At 44.1% G+C, this 21,016-nt stretch overlaps 1 protein-coding gene across 1 annotated transcript in view; it reads right to left on the bottom strand.

The window, feature by feature from the left end:
* Positions 1-1,169: 1,169 nt before the first annotated feature.
* The window catches only part of LOC149469219 (diacylglycerol O-acyltransferase 2-like), a 37,426-nt gene continuing 17,579 nt past the window's right edge, over positions 1,170-21,016 (bottom strand). The window contains exons 5-9 of the mRNA XM_089669487.1: positions 18,051-18,121; positions 10,653-10,857; positions 9,963-10,137; positions 3,780-3,982; positions 1,170-1,759 (exon numbers count right to left, since the gene is read on the bottom strand). Coding sequence (XP_089525613.1) covers positions 1,605-1,759; positions 3,780-3,982; positions 9,963-10,137; positions 10,653-10,857; positions 18,051-18,121 — 809 coding nt within the window. The 3' untranslated portion in view covers positions 1,170-1,604. The remainder of the gene's footprint in view (positions 1,760-3,779; positions 3,983-9,962; positions 10,138-10,652; positions 10,858-18,050; positions 18,122-21,016) is intronic.

The following is a 21,016-nucleotide window of genomic DNA, read 5'->3' on the forward strand; positions in this document are numbered from 1 at the left end:
GGTCTGCAGTGCTCCCCAGCCACAGACGCCCAAAGTGGGCTGTAACAGTTTAGACAGCACCCACATAAAACCATCCTGGCTGCAGCAGTTATCCTGTTTCCCTCCCTGGCCATGGATGTGCAGAGTGTCACCACAGGGAGGGGAGACAGAGCCAACCAAAGACTATGACAGACTGCTCTTGTAGCCATGGCTGGAGGGGAGCACTCCAACCATTCAGGATACAGGGACACTGATTGCCTGCAGTGTAGCCTGGGAAAGGAAGATCCTGCCCAGGGAACTATAAAAGACTGCTGGGAGCTGCCTGGATCTATGGGGGTGTAGTCCCTAGAAAAGAGCCTCTATTAAGAAGAGTACTGTATAGGACTACAAGCCTCAGAAGGGATGGTGTGCTGAAAAAAATGAAAACAGAAGATGAAGCCTGGACTGGAGGAATCTCACATGCTGCATGAGTCAGACACACTGCTTGTCATCAGAATTCGCCTCTGCGTCAAAGTGGTACTGTGCCTAGAGGCCACTGTCATTGGAAGGACCCAGTGAGCTGGAGGAGAGGGGCATCAATGGTTTTGTGAAAGATCGTTGCTGGAACATCCAGAGTTGACACCAACACCATGGGTTTTGGACACCGAAGAAGGAGGCTTCACAACAGACTGCATAGCGATGACTGGCCACAACCTCATCACCCTCCTCTAAAAAGGGACAGCACCACCCTAACTTAGTACTTAGTTTGGGGACTTACACCCATTACCGTGGGACCACAAATTTACTTGAGCGCTCCAACACAGGACTCCTATGTTTAGTACATACCACACTGGCCAGTGAGAGGAGTTTTGGATAGACTCTAGGACCTTTCAGCCATTAGGATTGCCTTTAGTTAGGACCCCCCCCATATACACGATTCAGGTACTTGGAGGGGATTGGGTCCAGCAATACTTGATCCAACATGGTCTTGTTATATTGTACAAATGTGTTTTATTTTGCTGTTGCGTTTTTTTCCTTGGTGTATCAGAGGATGTGGCATTGCTGGAAGGGTTGTCACCCAGAATCAGGGGACCCATACATCAACACCTACATCCTTTTCTAACTTGAACCTTCTTTAAAGTTTAATCTGTGGATTTAGCTCTGCTTAAGTAAGGTTCAGAAAAAAAAAAAAAAAAAAAACCACAGACAAGTTTTTGTTAAGTTTGTATTGATTACACCGATACTTTATTGTAAACATTCAACTTAACTTCTGCTTACAGAACACGCAGTCAAGCTTGTTCAGTAAGGCAAAATGCAGTAACCCATGTAGAACAACCAATTAGAATTTCATATTTCATTGATCTTACCAAAATAAAATGAAATCTATTAGTTATTAATGCCTGACATCGTGGCTCTTTCCACTGCTTTAGTACATAAGCCCATATAAGTTGGCAGTTGATTTGGGACTCTGAAATTCCGGGGTCTCTCAGTGGGAAGACTTGAGATATTGTCAAAATGTTATCATTTGTATTACGGAGTCCAATTGAGGCATCTCAATCGATTAGATTCTGTTCTGTCTATGTGTTGGTCTGATGCCATCAAGTTGCATTTTTTATTTGGTCCAGTAGTTCTGTCACACATCATTTTCATACTAGCAACAGAGAGTCTGTCTGCTGTAGACCAAAGCGTTCTTTGTGTGCATTAAAAAGCTGCTGCAGAGAGTCTATATAAAGAGTATGATACGCATCCACTTGCTGCTCAGAAGGATTCTTCATCCTAGGCACAGGGATAGGTTTACCAACTGAAAGGAAATTAAAAGTTCAGCTTAGGACAGTCAATTTAACCAGCAGACATGTCAGCAATTAGTGAGGTTTTACTTAAGAGACACACCTTGTGATACACCCAGGCTCAGTTTACAAGTCACGTGTATGGAGTAATAATGACAACAAACACAGTGTACATGTGACAACAATAGGCGTTTTGATGTCCAAATAATCTATTAAATGTGTATGTGCACCCAAAAATTAAAATTAAATGTCTGCAGCAGGGGTGGACTGACCATTTGGAAACTCGGGCACTGCCCGAGGACCCAGGGTCAGTAGGGGGCCCCTTGAGATGCCCCTGGTACCTTTTTCATAGGCTTTTTTGTGTTTGGGCAAGGAAACAGGGGCCCCATGATCCCCTATTGCCCGGGGGCCCCATGAGTTGTCAGTCCGCCCCTGGTCTGCAGTTGCTCATGCACTGGCAAACTTGCAGACTAATTCAGGGCACGGTGACAGCCTCCTTGCAAAGGAACCCACTGTCTTGTCAGTGCTCCACCTTTTCTTCCTCCATGGCAGCCAGCAGCAATACACAATGATTCCATGAGGGCGCATGCGACTTACTCTCATGTGGCAATTGCTAGGCCCGAGCATTGTTACATGACAGAGGAAGTGACATCACAGATTGCCTTAGTGTCCAATGCCAGTCCACACTGGGAATTTTAGTGCAGGCTAAGACGAAAGAAGGATTGGCAAAGGATTGCTGGCAAGGTAAGCATCATTGGGGAGGGATTGTATCCTTTGCAAGACAATGCCAACTGGCACATTAAAAAGGGACAGTTCTCTTTAAGCTGCCTGTATCACAAAAAAAAAAAAAAAAAAAAAAAAAAGTATAACACATCACCTAGAAGTTCCTGCACATACCTGCAGTACCTTTCAATCACCTTCCTCTGCATGAATGCCAGACTGTTCTGTTTAGGTTAAGCTTGGATGCTCTTGAGTTATTGAAGCTTATCTACCACCATGTTAGAAACTACCACTTCTAACATAGCTCTTTGGCCAGTGAGGAAGTCTATCGTAATATTGGTCTGCAGGGAACAGGCAAGCTTTGACACTAATAGGCAGTGTTGGAGCGTTGCTCTGTCAAAATGGCTTGGCATTTGGGTTTAGCAGGGGGAAGGGAAGCTGCTGCAGGGATGTATTACTGCACTGTATAACTCTCAGCAGTTTTTCCATAGACACTTTAAGGGCTAGTGGCAAAATGGCTTCTTTCTTTGCTTCAGAACTACTTCTCTGCCTACGTAAGTCTTTGCAGGTTCAGTTGGCCTAGATTTAACCTGTTTCAGCGTCTTTTCATTCCCAAAGAACTGTGAATTGTTGAATGATTTCAAGTGGAGTGTCTCAAACTGTTGGCAAAAAAAGGATGCCAGCTGATGCAGGCCATAACGAATACACCTGAAAAGGTAATTGACCAAAAATTGATATTGCCGTTACAGGTGCGGTCACCTGCTAGCATTCTATAATACTTGAGAAACCAAGTGGCAGGAGCTATTTACCATTGCTTGGCATGTTTGTGGTCTTATCGCTCATTTGGAATATTTCTACCCCATCTTGCATTTTCCATAATACACATTAACCCCTGCTAGCATTCTATAATACCCGAGAAACCAAGTGACAGGAACCATCTACCTTTGTCTGGCATTTATTGGTGTTATCACTCATTTGGAACATTTCTACTCCATCTCTTGCATTCTCCATAACAAACATTAACCTTTTCCTCATAATAGTCAGTTGTTGAGACCTGGTAACTCAGGCATAGAGATCACACAACTGATATTCTTTAGAAACACAATAAATCAGTTGGTTTAATTGTAAACCATCTGCTAAGGATTGAAACAGTTTTGGGTAAACCAACTCAAGTATCTTTTAAGTCATTAGCACCATTTACTGTAGCTGTACAATGTTTTGTGCAAAGCACGCAACACCTGGTTTAAAATAAGTGAAATATAAAAAGTAAGATAAGTCTCCAGCCATGAAATTCATATGTTAAGCAGCACTGACCGACGGTGTTAATGGCTCTTCGTAGTGGCATTATTCCTCTCGATGAACTGGAAAAGATTCCTCGCCCAAAGAAAACACAGGGAGCGAAACCAATCCATTGCTGGAATAATTCCTGGAGGCTCTTTTTCCAGCTGCCAGGCTCAAAGTGATATTGCCGAAGAACCTCATTCTCCCCAAAGGAATACACAGGAACCAAAAAGGCACTGTAAAGCATTGTAGTGTGTTACAATAATAGCAAGCAATGCTCCCAATTTGAAATATTACCTGCAATAACTGGACTTCTGTCTGTGTCTATGGTCACCATTAGCTTATTACAGCCTGATCAGTTAAGAGATTATTTCTGATGGATTAATATAGGTTATTGCACTTTGCACTTATTTATTAAATAGGACTACTTTAAGTTTTTCACTTGTGGGTTGAAAACCCTGCCTGGTTCATTTTGTTCTTTGTGTCCTAACCAGGTCCCCACTTCGTGTGCAAATGCTTTGCTTCAAACCCCCCAAAAATGGCTTTAACTAACTATTCTATGCTCACTGCTCACAAGAGCTGAGACACTTATCAGCAACCTAATGCTAGAAAAAGACATACATTATTTGTGCAGTATGACAAAAGATTCAGTTTGTCCCCAGTCTCCCAATATTAACTGACCGCAGATCGACCGTGCATTTTATGCTTGCTTACAATAAAAAAAGATTTTTTAATTGATTAAGCCATTTGTTCTTTGTATAAAAATTGACATTCACCTCCCATCCATATTTGACATATCACTCTTATTTTTCTCTGCCTGAAACTACCATTTTTGTGAGCTAGAAATTGCAATTTTTAAAAGCAGAACTCCAGCCAAAAATAACAAGAACCCACCCCAATCTTTTCCTAGACAGTTACAGGAGAAGCAGCACAGTGATGAGCTCATTTCTTTCTCACTCTGATTTCCCTTCCCATCAGCAAGCTTTTTTTCAGCACATAAACTGATTGGCATATTACACTGAAAATACATTTTAATTTCTCAACCCACGTGCTACGATAACCTCCAGAACACTGGAAATGCGCACTCAGACAAACCCCACTTCCAACTTACTTCCCCCATCCTATTTCTGGGTATAGTTCACTCAACCCTGGCTCTCTTCTATCCAAACTTCACCTCCACATCCAGCACCCTTCACTTGCTGTTACTTTATTCAGGAATCTAAATTTGCCCCTCCAGCTGTCTTCTTTCACAATGGCCTCTAATGGACTCACCCAGAGGATGAAAATGAGGTGGCTCTGGAATCCTTTTAGGCCCAGAGTGCACCTTTCAAGTTCCTTCTACACCTCATTCTCTATCACTCTCCTCTTTTGAAGCTCATAGTATTTGTCTTTTTCCCGCAGTCTCTCTTAGGGTTGTTTTTGCTTAATGGTTTCCTGGGCTAGCATCACGCTTCCTTGAGGGCTTCTCTGCCTATCTACCCTACTTTCCCCCTCTGAAATAGCCACTATCATTCTTGGTGACTTCTTGACCTAACCTCAACTTTTGACCTAACACACTGGACACACACACTCCTACTCACTCTCATTTTGTCTTGCCTCTGCACTCCCTGCAACCTCTTAATTGCACCACTTCTTCACTCTGATCAGAACCTTATCAGTTCCATGCTTACCCTATTGTTAACTTCCTATCCATTCCACCAGCAAGCAGTTACCTGTAGAAACCTTTGCCACTTCAACTCTTCTCTTCTCTATTCCGCCAATTACAACCTGTATGGCAATATCTTACCCTAGTCCTGCCGTAACCTGGCCACTTTGGTCTACAAAAGCTTACTCTTCCTCCTTGGACGCACTTGCTACCCAAACGTAGAATTATGCCTCAACCACTTCAACCCTGGAAAACAGATGACATCAGAACTCTCAAACCATATAGCTGCACTCCTGAGCAAGTGTAGCGTAAAGACTAGGCCCCTGCATGATTTTGCTCTGTATAAAGCTGCCCTGCTAAAATATAATTCCTTCCTCCATGCTTACAAAAAATACCTCTTTCATCACTCTTATTAAAATCTTTTCATCACCAATCTTTCCATTTCTAACTCTCCACTTTGCACACTAGCTCATTCATTGCCAAGGACATTGTCAGCCATTTCAAAAAGAAGACAGATGCAATTTATTTCACATTCATTTTTTCTAACTTTGACCCTGTCACTAAAGAGGAAGTTACTAAATTTCTCTGAAGCCCATCATGTCACCTGCCCCTTGTACCCTATTCCCACACAACTGCTTTGGTCACCTTCTTGTTCTTTTCTATGCTTTGTTACTCAAATCTTCAACCTCTTCCTCTCTACTGGCATCTTCCACTCCTCTAAAACATGCACTGATCACCCTTCGGTTTTTTGGCTAATGGGGTCCTGTGAGGACCTTTTAAATCTAAGACCCATCTCCTTGCTCTCATTTACCTAAAATCCTACAATGCCTGTTCTACAACTATCTGATCTGCTACCTCACTGATAACCTTCTTAGCCCTTTACAGTCTGGCTTACACTCACAACATTCCACAGATACTGCCCTTCTAAAACTCACTAACAACTTATCAACTACTAAATCCAATGGCCACAACTCAGTACTCTTACTCTTTGACCTTTCTGCTGCTTTCAACATGGTTGACCACCCACTTCTCCTGTGAATCACTAAATTGCTAAAAGGGACATATCAGTATGTATGCCACACCACTTCCTAAAAATCAATCTTTTTAAATCTGAGCTTACAATATTTCCCCATCTACAAATCCACTCACTTGTTATGTCTCACCTTGACTATTTAACTCCCTTCTCATTGGCCTACCTCTGTACAGGCTATCCCCTCTTTAGTCTATCATGAATGCTCATTCTCGGACTTATCCACCTTACCAAGCGTTCAGTGTCTGCCACCCTTCTCTGTCAGTCCCTCCACTGGCCTCCAATCACCCAACAAATAAAATTCAAAATATTAACAATGACATACAAAGCTATCCACAAAATCATCCCTCAGCTACATCACCAACCTCATGTCAAAATATAAACCAAACAGTCCTCTTCAATCCTCTGGAACTTCCCACTTATTTGGCTGTCTACTACTTTGCCTGCCTTTAACTGCTTCCGCGCTGCCCTATAGCAGAAATACTGCTACAGGGTGACACGGGTGTGCAAAATCATGTATATATACGTGATTTTGCAGTTCCGGGTAGGGGGCGTGCGCCCCCTACCCGCGCTGCCATCCGTGGCCTTGGCTGTTAATCACCGGGTCCCAGCCGGTGATTCCTCGCCGGCACCCGGTGATCGCCAAGTATTACCGACGGGGGAGAGACCAGTGTATAAACATAGATCTCTCCCCTGTCAGCTCTTGCTCAAATAGCAGAGCCATACAAAGCAGTGTGCTTACAGTTAAACACACCCACAGCCCACATAGTGAAACAGCACACAGTTAACCCTTTGATCGCACCACATGTTAACCCCTTCCTGCCCAGTGCCATTAGTACAGAGTCAGTGCTTTTTATTAGCACTGATCACTGTATTGGTGTCACTGGGGGTGTCCGTGACACCAAGTCAGTTCCCCCCAGTGTCAGAATGCCCGCCGCAGTCGCTGATTGCCGCCATTACTAGTAAAAAAAAAAAAAAAAAAAAATAAATATATATATATATATATATATATATATATATATATATATATATATATATATATATATACAGTCATGGCCGAAATTGTTGGCACCCTTGATATTTCTCCAGGAAATCATGTATTTCTCACGAAACGTATTGCATTAACACATGTTTTGCTATACACATGTTTATTCCCTTTGTGTGTATTGGGACAAAACAAAAAAAGGGAGGAAAGAAAGCAAATTCGACATAATGTCACACAAACCTCCAAAAATGGGCTGGACAAAAGTATTGGCACCCTTTCACAACTGCGGATAAATAAGAATGTTACAAGCATGTGATGCTCCTGTAAACTCACCTGGGGCAAGTAACAGGTGTGGGCAATATAGAAATCACACCTGAAAGCAGATAAAAAGGAGAGACGTTCACTTAACCTTTGCATTGTGTGTCTGTCTGTGCCACACTAAGCATGGACAACAGAAAGAGGAGACGAGAACTGTCTGAGGACCTGAGAACCAAAATTGTGGCAAAATATCAACAATCTCAAGGTTACAAGTCCATCTCCAGAGAACTAGATTTGCCTTTGTCCACAGTGCGCAACATTATCAAGAAGTTTGCAACCCATGGCACTGTAGCTAATCTCCCTGGTCGTGGACGGATGAGGAAAATTGATGAAAGATTGCAACGCAGAATAGTCCGGATGGTGGATAAGCAGCCCCAAACATGTTCCAAAGACATTCAAGCTGTCCTGCAGGCTCAGGGAGCATCAGTGTCAGCGCGAACTATCCGTCGACATTTAAATGAAATGAAACGCTATGGCAGGAGACCCAGGAGGACCCCACTGCTGACACAGAGACATAAAAAAGCAAGACTACAGTTTGCCAAAATGTACTTGAGTAAGCCAAAAGCCTTCTGGGAAAACGTCTTGTGGACAGATGAGACCAAGATAGAGCTTTTCGGTAAAGCACATCATTCTACTGTTTACCGAAAACGGAATGAGGCCTACAAAGAACAAAACACAGTACCTACGGTAAAATATGGTGGAGGTTCAATGATGTTTTGGGGTTGTTTTGCTGCCTCTGGCACTGGGTGCCTTGACTGTGTGCAAGGCATCATGAAATCTGAGGATTACCAAAGGATTTTGGGTCGCACTGTAGGGCCCAGTGTCAGAAAGCTGGGTTTGCGTCCAAGATCCTGGGTCTTCCAGCAGGACAATGACCCCAAACATACGTCAAAAAGCACTCAGAAATGGATGGCAAAGAAGCGCTGGAGAGTTCTGAAGTGGCCAGCAATGAGCCCAGATCTAAATCCCATTGAACACCTGTGGAGAGATCTTAAAATTGCTGTTGGGAAAAGGTGTCCTTCCAATAAGAGAGACCTGGAGCTGTTTGCAAAGGAAGAGTGGTCCAAAATTCCGGGTGAGAGGTGTCAGAAGCTTATTGATGGTTATAGGAAGCGACTGATTTCAGTTATGTTTTCCAAAGGGTGTGCAACCAAATATTAAGTTAAGGGTGCCAATACTTTTGTCCAGCCCATTTTTGGGGTTTTGTGTGACATTATGTCATATTTGCTTTTCTGCCTCTGTTTTATATTTGTTCCAATACATACAAAGGGAATAAACATGTGTATAGCAAAACATGTGTTAATGCAATACCTTTTTTGTGTGAAATACTTGATTTTCAGGAAAAATATCAAGGGTGCCAACAATTTCGGCCATGACTGTATATATCTCCACTATATTTACCACCATTTGTTAACGCTGTAACTTTCATGTAAACCAATAATTTACATGTATTGGGATTCTTTTTAGCAAAGACATGTAGCAGAATACATTTTGGTCTAAATTTATGATGAAATTTGATTTAAAAATTTTTTTTACTGGAAATGTTTAACAGCAAAAACTCAAAAATATTGTTTTTTTCTCAAAATTGTTAGTCTTTTTTGTTTATAGTGCAAAATTTTTAAAAATGCACAGGTGATCAAATACCACCAAAAGAAAGCTGTATTTGTGGGGGAAAAAAAAAGGACATAAATTTCATTTGGGTGCAGCGTTGTATGACTGCGCAATTGTCAGTTAAAGTAACACAGTGCTGTATCGCAAAGAATGGCCTGTCAGGAAGGGGGGTAAATCCTCTGGAGGGCAAGTGGTTAAGCAATCCCTGAAAATATGCTAGAACAACTCATCCCCCATAATTACCTTGTGTATCACTTGCCCTTCCCTTTAAATTGTAAGCTCTCACTAGCAAGGCCCTCCTAACCCTTTTGTATTGAATAGTATTGTAACTGTACTGCCTCTCTTTATTTTGTAAAGTATTGCACAAGAAATCCTGTATAATATACATCCTGTATAATATACATTATGATAATAAAAAAATAAAATGTATAATGTACATTTAATGGTGTATTCATTATTGCAGAGCTACATCAACGTGTGTCTTTTATATCTACCTAGAGCTCAGCTAATATTTTGCTGCCTTAACACGATACATATCGCAGACAATGACCACCCAAACATGAATGGTTTCAAGCCCGCTGACTATAAAAATGTAATGACTAAATGCAAATGTTGCAGATTACTTACCCATTAGTTAGGGCCTTCTTTATGAATCCCTTCCGTTTCTTTAGTGTCAATATATGCCTATTCTTGCTACAGTTTAATGCCTCTGCTGCTCCACCCACAACAATTACCACAACATTGCCAGATCCATGGCAGGACAAGAGGTAGTCTATGGATGAATGGGTCACTGAGCACATTCCTACAATACAATTTACAGGAAAATATTAGGATTTGTTTGCCATATGGTAGACCAAAATGTTTGATAAAACAAGTTGTTATTTAGTTATGAAAAAGATGTAGAAAAATACTTTCAGATACATATGGTACTATATGTTCAAACTAAAAACGGCCAAGAACAATTGCTAATGGTTAACTCTGGTTGAATGGTATAGAGGCATATTTATAAAATAAAATTGCATGTTCTAAGATTTGAGTCAGATTTGCTACCGTTTGCCCAACATTGGGATCTGCCACTCATAAATAGGAAATCTTGGTCTCAGAGGTCTCTCTAGGTCTTCAACATATTATAATACCTCAATGTTATATTCATTTACCCTGAACATTTTTAACCAATTATAATTATCAACTAGCAAATAATTAATTTTATTAGTGCTATTTTTTGGGGTACTTGTGACTGCTCAAACCCGTTCTGCCATCTTAGGTCCACATTCACCCTGTGCACCCGGAACATGTTTATGACCCCCACAGATTTACCTGCAGCCAGAAGGTAATCTCTGTATAAAGGCACCTTAAAATTTCCAGATAATGTGGTGAGATGTGGCTTCAGGTTGGGAAAAACTTGAGAAAATCCAGTACTGTCTGTGCCAAAGTTACAGAATGCTCCAATGCTCATGATGCCATGAGGATGGTATCCAAAGATGTAATTGTGTCTTGGGTCTAGTTCTACAGTTTTATGGAGCTGAAAGAGGAAAAAGAAAAAACAGTTTGCATTTCATTTTCAACACATTTTGTGTGGGTTTACTCAAGAATAAAAGGTTGTTTGGATAGTTTATAAAGTCTGAATTTAGGTTGACACATCAGCAGACCCAGTAACACTTTTGTGTTAGAAAACTCCAGCAAAAGGCCAACAAAGACCTGTGTTCCCTGTGGAATCAAATGTACTCAAACTGCAGCATATTTAGTGACTTAGAGCACTATAGGCTCAAGTCATTAAGCTTAAAGCATTTGGAAACCCAAAAGAAAAAATCTTTTGTATTGCTGCTTACTCGTCCTTAGATGTGGTATCTGCATTCGTTTTCATTTTTCAAGCTACAACAGTTTTTAACAAGTACAGAAAATGCCTGTTGAGCTTGCCAACAATGCAGTGTCCTTGTCACTTTCCATGAGCTTAAAAGAAAGCACTAAAACTGGGTATACCCTGTTGGGCGTGATGAAAAAAATTTGAATGGATTTCCCCTTCCAAACAAGTGAATTGAATATCCCGCTGCAGCATTGTATTTTAACAGTGGGGACTTTGTGCTGTTATGACTCGTACACACAAGAAAATCATACAAAAATTACCAGCCAATTATCTGGTCGTTAGTATAGTGCTTTCGACAGCTGATTCTGACAATAAAATCTGAGGGTGCAAGCTAGAATAGTTTTATCATACGTGAACACAATGTCCGTTTTTCATATAATGTGTACAGTAATCGTATGGAAATGATTGAATAGAAAAAAAAAACCATGCCTGATCAGAAGCATAGAAAGATCCTACACTTCATCTTCTACTATGCTAGTACATACTGTAGTTATGTTTGCCTTTGTCAGCCGAGCATTTTTTTACACCTCAATACCATTCTGACTACATCATGATATGCACTTTTGTGGAAAATCACAAAAAAGAAAAAAAAAAAAAAAAAATCGGAAAGTCCGATTTTCTGATGAAGTGTACTAGGCTTTAGAATATACTGATCAGTGGCTGCAGTCAATTGGCTGTAGCCACTGACTGATGAAAGTTTTCCAGTGTGACCATTCAACAGAAATCAATCTACTGATCCTACTTTGGTTCAGTCGAATAAGGAGGGCCACACACAGATCAGTCCTTTCTTAATCAGATGAATTTGGATCTGTGTGTACCCACCTTAACTCTCACAATTTGGGAGCAGAAATAGACAAAACAAAAATTCCATAAGTCACTATTGTCATTTCTGTACTCGCACAGTTGCATCATTTGTTCACAGACATCTGTGAATGATTAAATTACAAGTCTCATCTGCCACAATCGATTTCTGTAGAACAGGGAGGGGCAAACACAGATCGAAATTTGGCTGGTCCCTGTTGAACTAGTTGGATTTTGATCCATTTGTACCCACCTTAAGAAAGTTAGCTTGCTTTTGTGAACTACTATTCCTATATGAATCTAGCATGTAATGAAGGTGGACATAGGAAGATATGTTCAATGTCCGACCCATGTAACAACTTTGGCTGCCCCTATGGATACAGTTAAAAAAAAAAAAGCGTAGACATGAAGGGACGAGGAAGTGTATTTATTACAGAATTAACAGGTGAAAAAAGAAAAAAGCCTACAAAAAGAAAACAAAAATGTAGCCATGGGGTCATGTCAGGACACCCAGCCCTCTTAGTGCTCATATACTATGCAAAAACACCCACTGTAACTGAAATCTGCAGGCTTACTAATGCATTATCATAGCTAACTTGTCTTGCAAGAAGTTCCCTTTTTTCAGCCACAAGATGGAGCTTTGTGGACTCAGATTCATCTGCAGTCAAGAGCATTGCACTTTGGGAGTTGTGGTTTCAGCCAGAAGGAACTCCATTACTATCCAGACCCAGGAAACTACAATATCCACCATGCCTTGAGTCAGTAGGTGTCATATAAAATTAGATGGACTGGGAAAACACAAGCCAGTCTGGAATAGAGACACTGGTGTGCAGAAGGTAAGGTCCAGTCAGAGAGAGACATGGCGGAAGATAAAATGAAAAAGTATGCATTACAAGAGAAAGTTTCCAGTCTGTATCCGTGCCACTGTCTGCTGGAGCTGTGGATCATCTTGAGGCCTGATATCGGAGCCACCCAAGACCCAGACCTGCTGATTTCTGCTGTGCCTATCTAAAAGTTGCTGCTGCATTGCAGAGGCAGCACCATCAGATTGCTGCAGAAGTCCACCTGGAATCATTATCTTTAAGGGCGCCTTTTTCCCTGAACATCAGAGAAATATCTAATATTATATGTCTGATAATTAACTCCATGCTGGACACTTCCCCACTCAGTGCCCCTAGGAAGTCAGTGTTCTACAACCCAATTCTTTGTTGCAGAAACTATTCCCTCTTGCGTGCAAACGTCCTCAAGAGCTCTAATGTGGCTGGCTGCAGACTTATTTTAAGGATTGTGTTAGAGTACCTGCTATCCTGCATAGTCAAGAGTTTACTAATACTTTGCAGTTATTGCATTATAGCCCAAGCCTAGCCTCCTCATCATAAGTGACTTATATTACACTATGGCCTGTAACTAGAGATGAGCGAATCGAACATGGCGAAGTGGAATTCGTTTCGAAGATGAGGAAAAATTCGATTCGCGCCGAATCCGAAAATTAGCAAACTTCGGATGCACGAATCGAATTTTCCCAAAAATGGCGGCGACATGTGTGGCGACGGAGCGGGGATCTCTGGGAAGGCGCGCAGACAAGGCGCGCTGACCCATAATGCATTCACTCATGACATGTGATCGCATTAGCCAATCAGCAGCCAGCCAGCCAGCACTGTGTAATGGTGGAGCTATAAATTGCGGCCATCTTAGAATTCTCCATTAGCCTCCGGTCATTCAAGAGAGACAGACCTGTCTGTATTAGGGACAGAGTTAGGGCCACAGAGACTTTAGGGCCACAGAATCGTTACTTTCTGCTTCACAACCACTATTGAATTAAAAAGAGTATGTCAGACAACACGCAGAGGAGGCAATGTTTCAGGAGCGAGCAGACGTGGCAGCAGAGGAAGGGGTCGAGGCAGCACTAGTCGCAGCCAGAGGCCAGTGCTCCCGGTGTCATCCAGCGGTCGTGTCTCCACCGACAACCCTGCCGTCATCGATTGGTTGACTCGGTCGTCTTCCTCTTCCCAGGTCACCTCTGACACCTACAGCCAACAGTCGGTGGGTACGTCAGACACAACCGTTAGTTGGCATGGCCCGGGAGCAAGCCCACTGAAATCACGTGTCCTCTACCTGCCCCTGTCCTTTGGTGTTCCCTCACCAAGCGAAGTATCGCATGCTGTGGGCTCAGCCCCACTGTACAGTGAGGAAGAGCTAACAGAGGGCGGTCAGGAACGGGGGGAGACATCCGCCTCTTCAGCAGCCAGGTGAAGAAATACTGGCGAGGAGAGTGGCTCGGTAGCCGGTCTAGAGACAGGTCTGTCTCCTGACCCACACGCAGCCGAGGGGGCTAGTAGTGACGCGGAGACCCTAATTGATGATGACGAGGCTGATCGCACTTGGCAGCCTCGTCGTCATCAGGCTATTGCTTCCGCATCATCAGGAGAAGAGGGTGCCAGCTTGCCAGCGAGCAAAACAGTCGGTGGGTTGCCCAGGAGGCAGCAGGGTCGCAGCAGTGTCAGTGGAGCCAAACGGCCACGGAGTAGAGCACCAGCTCCACTGCAGCCTACCACCACGGCCAGTAGTGGTGCCGGTGTGCACGGAGGAAGTAGCAGTCAGCCAGTGAGGAGTAGCGGGGGCAAAGTTTCCTACTCGGCGGTGTGGCAATTTTTCGTCAAGCCGCCCGAGGAAGTAAACGTAGCCGTATGTCGACTATGTGGCCAGAAAGTCAAGCGTGGCCAGGGGGCCCATGTTGGGACTACAGCGTTGCGTCAGCATATGCAGCGTCGCCATTCGGTGGCCTGGGAAAACCGTGATAAAGATACGGCAGTTCTGCCTGCCCCAGCCCCCGCTCCATCACCCGCTCCGTTACTTGCTCCGTCACCCGACATCAATCGCCCTCTATCAGCCAGTCAAGGCTCCAACACCTCTGCTGAGGGGAGTTGTCGCTCGTTGGCATCTTCCGCTCGTTCAGATGCTCCTTCTCCTGCTACTCCTCTTCACGGATTCCGTCAGCAGTCTTTCTTGGAATCCATTTCCAAGAGACAACAGTTTGCGAGCACGCACCCGACGGTGCAGAAGCTGAACGTCCTCCTGTCCAAGTTGCTGGTGCTGCAGTCCCTCCCTTTCCAAGTGGTGGACTCAGCACCTTTCCGAGAAATGATGGCTTGTGCCGAGCCGCGGTGGAGAGTGCCAAGCCGGCATTTCTTCGCCAAAAAGGCAGTACCAGCCCTGCATTCACATGTAGAAGAGATGGTGGGCCAGTCTTTGAGCATGTCGGTCTCTGCCAAAGTGCACGGCAGCGCCGACGTGTGGAGCTGTAACTACGGTCAGGGACAGTACATGTCATTTACGGCCCACTGGGTAAACGTGGTGCCGGCACAGCCGCACCAGCAACTTGGACAGGTCACGCCGCTTTTGCCTCCACGTTTGCACGTCCTTGGTCCAGCAAAGATGTCCGCCTCTACCACCTCTTCTTCCGCCGTGTCCTCAGCCGCCACCCCCGTGCCAAGTCCCATTACCCGACCGGCATATCACATGTGCAGGGCGCAACGGTGTCACGCTGTGCTGCACCTGGTATGCCTTGGCGAACGTAGTCACACAGGGGAGGAACTTCTGAGTGTAATGAACAGAGAAATCGACAGATGGCTGTGTCCGCGCAAACTGAAAATCAGAACCATGTTGACCGACAACGGAAAGAACATGGTGTCTGCTCTGCGTCAAGGAAGGTTGTGCCATGCACCATGCATGGCTCACGTGTTCAATCTGGTTGTCAAGCGGTTCCTAAAATCCACCATCCCACTGCAAGACATCCTTAAAATGTCACGTAAACTTTGCATGCATTTCAGCCATTCCTACACCGCAAAGCACACCCTCCTTGAGCTGCAGCGGCAGAACGGAATTCCACAGCATCGCCTGATCTGCGACGTTGCAACAAGGTGGAATTCAACCCTACATATGTTAGACCGCCTTTACGAACAGCGAAAGGCCATCACCGATTTCCTGATGTTACAAGCGGATAAAGGTACTCCCCTGTGTAACTTAGATGTCAGCCATTGGCAGCTCATGCGTGACACCTGCCGCTTGCTCAGGCCCTTTGAGGAGGCCACGCTATTCGCGAGTCGGCAGGACTATGGGATGAACGACGTCACGTCCTGGAACAAATGCTGTTAACAATGGCTGGTCAGGGTGCGGTAGACGTGGCGCACAGATCTCAACGCCACATGACCCCTGTGGGGGCAGGACAGGAAGAAGAGGAGGAGGTAGAGGAGGACATTGGTGCTCAGGAATTATTGAGTGAAATGGGTGGTTTTTCCACTCAGCGGACAGGAGTGGAGGAGCAGGAGCATCTGGTAGAGGAGGAGGAGGAGGAGGAGACAGAGGACCCAGACGCACCGTGGCAGTATGCTGTGGAGATGGAGGCAGGGAGTCCCTCGCATTCCTTGGCACAAATGGCCCATAGCATGCTGACAGCCGAATAATAACCATCAGACAGAGGGATGACTTTTGGCTGTCCACCTTGTTGGACCCTCGCTACCGTTCAAAAATGGTGGCCTTTCACACCTGCTGAGAGGGAGGCCAAAATAACGTACTATAAAAACCACCTATGTAGTCAGTTGGTCTCTGCCTTTCTGCGCCAACGTCCATCCTCAGACACTGTGGGCCCTGTGCGCTCGCGTTCCGCTGCCATGGCAGCAGGGGAGGGGTGGGGTGGTAGGAGCAGTGGCAGCTCCACCAGCAGCAGCTGCCTCAGTCTGCAGTCGATGATGAGTAGCTTTCTTCACCAGCGCAGTGAGGAAACTACTAACCAGCCGCAGCAGCAGCAGCAGCAGGTGGACCTGGAGCAGGACCTCAAACAACAGGCTCGGGCCTACTTGGACAGCACCCTGCCAACCGAGGTAGACAATCCACTTGACTACTGGGCAACGAAACTTGACCTTTGGCCCCAACTAGCTGAATTTGCCCTTGAAAGGCTGTCATGCCCGGCCAGTAGCGTGGCATCGGAGCGCGTGTTTAGTGCGGCAGGAGGTATTGTAACTCCGCGGAGGACACGACTGTCCACCCAAAGTGTGGAGAGACTCACGTTTGTGAAAATGAATCAGGCGTGGATTAGTCTGGATTTCAAACCACCAGTTCCTGACACAACTGACTAAATCCGCCATGAATCATGCCCCAAACATGTTATTATTTTTAACATAGGCCTCGGTATGGCCTTCAATTTAAGCTGCTTACGCTTCGCCACTCTGCCATGGGCCCCTGTACCGCCTCCTCTTGCTGCTGCCAGGTCCAGAGTGTGTGTCATGGGTCCCTGTACGGCCTCCCATTGCTGCTGTCTCCATCGCCACACTCTGCCATGTGCCACTTTCAGGTCTCCTCACACTGCTGGTGGGTTCCATTTTGTCATAGGGTGCTGGCAGATTACGGGCCTCCCATTGCTGCTGCCAGGCCCGTAATCTGCCATGGGCCCCCGTACCGCCTCCTCATGCTGCTGCCAGGTCTAGAGTGTCTCATGGGTCCCTGTACGGCCTCCCATTGCTGCTGTCTCTATCGCCACACTCTGCCATGTGCCACTTTCAGGTCTCCTCACACTGCTGGTGGGTTCCATTTTGTCATAGGGTGCTGTATGGCCTCCCATTGCTGCTGCCTCCACCGCCACACTGTGGCTCCACACTCTGGTTTAGGCCCCGTGACTGCCCAAATGAGTGAAGTGTGCGGTGATTCTAAGATCAACGGCACTCATCTGCATGTCATACTGACTGACAGTATTATTTCTCTTCCCCAGCAGACTCCAAGGGCATTTAAATTAAAGGTACAGTGTTCTGCACTAATATAAAGGCTCTCTGAAGCCTAGAAACACCCTTTTTTCACGTTAAATTCGCAGCGAATATATTCGCCTCAAATCGAATTTATTCCGCGAATTCGCCGAATCGAATTTTTGAATAATTCGCTCATCTCTACCTGTAACAATTGGTACTTCCTGTATTCCTGGTATTTATATTTTTGTTCTGTTGCTTCTCCTAAATTATTTTATGAAAAAAAATAAATAAATAACAATATTCTTTAACTACCTTTATAGGGAAATAATCTCTAAAATATTTCCACATGGACCATCTACTCATCCAAACAGATCGTCTTCCACCTGTAATATAAACAAACAATTAAAAGTAGCTTCTAATAGCTAAAGAAAAAAAATAAAATATCACTTAGAGCTCGTTCACATCACACCTCTGATTTGAGGTAGATTGAGTAGTGTAAACATGCAGATTTGTAGCATTTTTATGCAGTGCAACTCAATGCATTTTTAGCTTGTGGACTTGTGTGAATGGGCCTTATGCAGGCCATAGATGGGTCGAAAATCGGCCGATTTTTTGGCCGCAAAATAAAAATCGGCCGATTTTCGGATCGTTAGTGGGCTAAATTGTTCGGCCGTTTTTCGGTATTTTGGCAGATTTTATCGGTAAAGTTGGAGGAAAACAAAAAAAAAAAAAAAAAAAAAAAAAAGGCCGATTGGCAGATTTTCTCAGCAATTATGGGCAAATCGGCCGATCTTTTTACCGATAAAAAAATCTGCACATGAGCAGTGACCTGCAAGAGGAAGAAAAAGGAGGAGGAGGAGGAAGGAGGAAGAATTCCAGTCCGGCAAAAAGTGTCCCTGCAGAGAGCTCCGCTATTTCTTTGACAGTTCCTTGACATTTATAGCGGTTGCAACAATGTATCTATTTGTTTCCGAATAAAAACATCTGTATCCTAAATGGATACAAATAGATACATTGTTGCAACCGCTATAAATATCAAAGAACTGTCAAAGAAATAGCGGAGCTCTCTGCAGGGACACTTTTTGCCGGCTGTAGACGGGATGAAAATCGGCCGATTTTTTTTACCGTTCCTGGTAACGTCAGCCGCTTGAATGACCAATTTCATTTTTTTAAAGAAAAAATCGGCCGGTTTTCTTCCCATCTATGGCCTGTATTAGACAGTGCAAATGTAACCCTCTTGATATATATGATGGAATACACATGCATATACTCAATCTTTTTTACATTTTTGGTTCCTTCATTATGGCACAGGTGTTTTTGACACATGGTAGAAGGATTTCAGTTAAGCGTTAATCTGCAAGGATTCATTTAGTTTAGGGGTTATGCATAAGGATAAATATTTAGAGGGTTAATGCTCTTATATTAGAATTCAAATAAAAATATGATCACTTCAATTCAGTCCATTCAAATGAACGGGCACTCGTGCCCACGCAAAACACGGCATATATGTGAACCAGGGGTTAACACCTGTATATGCTTACAGTATATGTGCATGGACACATAGGCTAGCATGGAGAGGTGTTTAGAGGCAGAAGGAAAAGAAAGTCAAAACGCCTGTTTTTGAGCTGCCATGTGCATGATCCTTAAGGATTTGTTTTAGTTCTAGGTGGAAACTGGTGAGCCGATTCATTCACTGGACCTCAAATCTTTTGTGAGCTGTGGTCATGGGGGCCTCTTCACCATCTATTCAACCTACTTTAAGGCCTCATCCACAATGGACATTCTACCAACTCTCCTAGAAGCCTTTCCTTCTGGCAGCAGCATTTTGGTAGAAAAAACACCCGACGCTTGTAAAAGTGTGTAACGCGTTTAGGTGCATCAAGCGCTTGGGCGTTAATTTTGTTGGCCGGAATAATTTATTCTGCCCAATGAAATGAATTAACGCTCAAGCGCTAAATGCACCTACCACTTAGGCTTCTGTATTTTTAAGGCTGGCTTCACATCTATGCACTTCTGTTTTCATGTGTTTTCTATGCATTTTTCCACTTGCATTTTCATGTTTATGCATGTTTTCATTGTACATTTTCTCAAATTATGTGCTCAGCATCTAGGAAGGTGTGAGAAGAGCTTGCGGTATTCCAAATGTAGCTGGACCAAGAGCACATGGCCTGTTGCCAAGGGTGGGTCTCAGTAACCATGTATTTGCAGCTCATGAAACTGCATGTATCATACGTTTTAATGTGCTCCCATTGACTTCAATGGGCCCACCAATGAGAATGTGTGAACCAGACCTGTTGAAAACAATGGGATGCTAAGTAACGTGTTTTGATGCATCGTAATGCCTTCATGTAAACATTAACACCAGCAAGAGTGGAAACCAATCATAAGCAAAGCAGGCAGTATATAAGATTTCAACATTGGAATCTCTGACATACATAAAAATAAGAAGTTTAACTTTCCAACAGTCCACTCAGAAGTTTTTGTGGAGAGAGATCATTCATCACTTTCCTGACAGCTCCATGTCAGCACAGCTGGGGTAAGGGCCCCTCCAACCCATGCTTCCAGGACCTAACTCATAAATTTGAGCTGACCTATACCCTCAGCATTCCTCTTTTTTCCTCCCAGGTGCAGGACCTAGGTGTGCTCCTCTACCTGGCTGGTCTAAAGGGTTGGCTGTCCATCCATACATGTGGGTTTCAGCTGGGCACAGTCTCTGGTGTACCGGCTAAATGACCCATAATCCAGGGAGCCATGATGCTGATGCTCAGGGTGGATTTTATCATGGCTAACAGCCTTGTCTGGGTTCTGCTGGGTCCATGTGAAATGGGCAGAAGTGTAAGCAGAGTCTCTCCTAGGCACGCTCACCCGCACAGTGCCAGTGTTTACAGTTGGATGACGGAGGTTGGGTGAGCAAAATGTAAAAATGCTTTGTATCCAAATGAATGGTATATTGCTGGCTATTGTTGTGCCTGGCTCCTTGCAGCTGCTGTGCATACCCTGAGCTCTTCCACAGATAGTACTCTGCATAACAAGTGCACAAAGTAATACTTTGTTCACACATTAACCTGTTGATGGCTTCTGGTGCTTGCTTTACTATTGTGCCATTATGCCAACCCCCTCAAAAGACCAGCATTTCCAGAAAAGGTAGAGCAGTCACCTGTGGATGACTACTGTAGCCAGCAATACCTGCCGATATATAGAACATCCTTTTATATTTTGTTTGTGGTCTTCAGTTTTTTCAGACTTTTAAAAAAAGAAGCAGATAAACATGACTGTGT

Source organism: Staurois parvus, unplaced genomic scaffold (genome assembly GCF_062004578.1).
Source record: "Staurois parvus isolate SC_StPar_1 unplaced genomic scaffold, SC_StPar_1.0 ptg000078l, whole genome shotgun sequence".
NCBI classification, from domain to species: Eukaryota; Metazoa; Chordata; class Amphibia; order Anura; family Ranidae; genus Staurois; species Staurois parvus.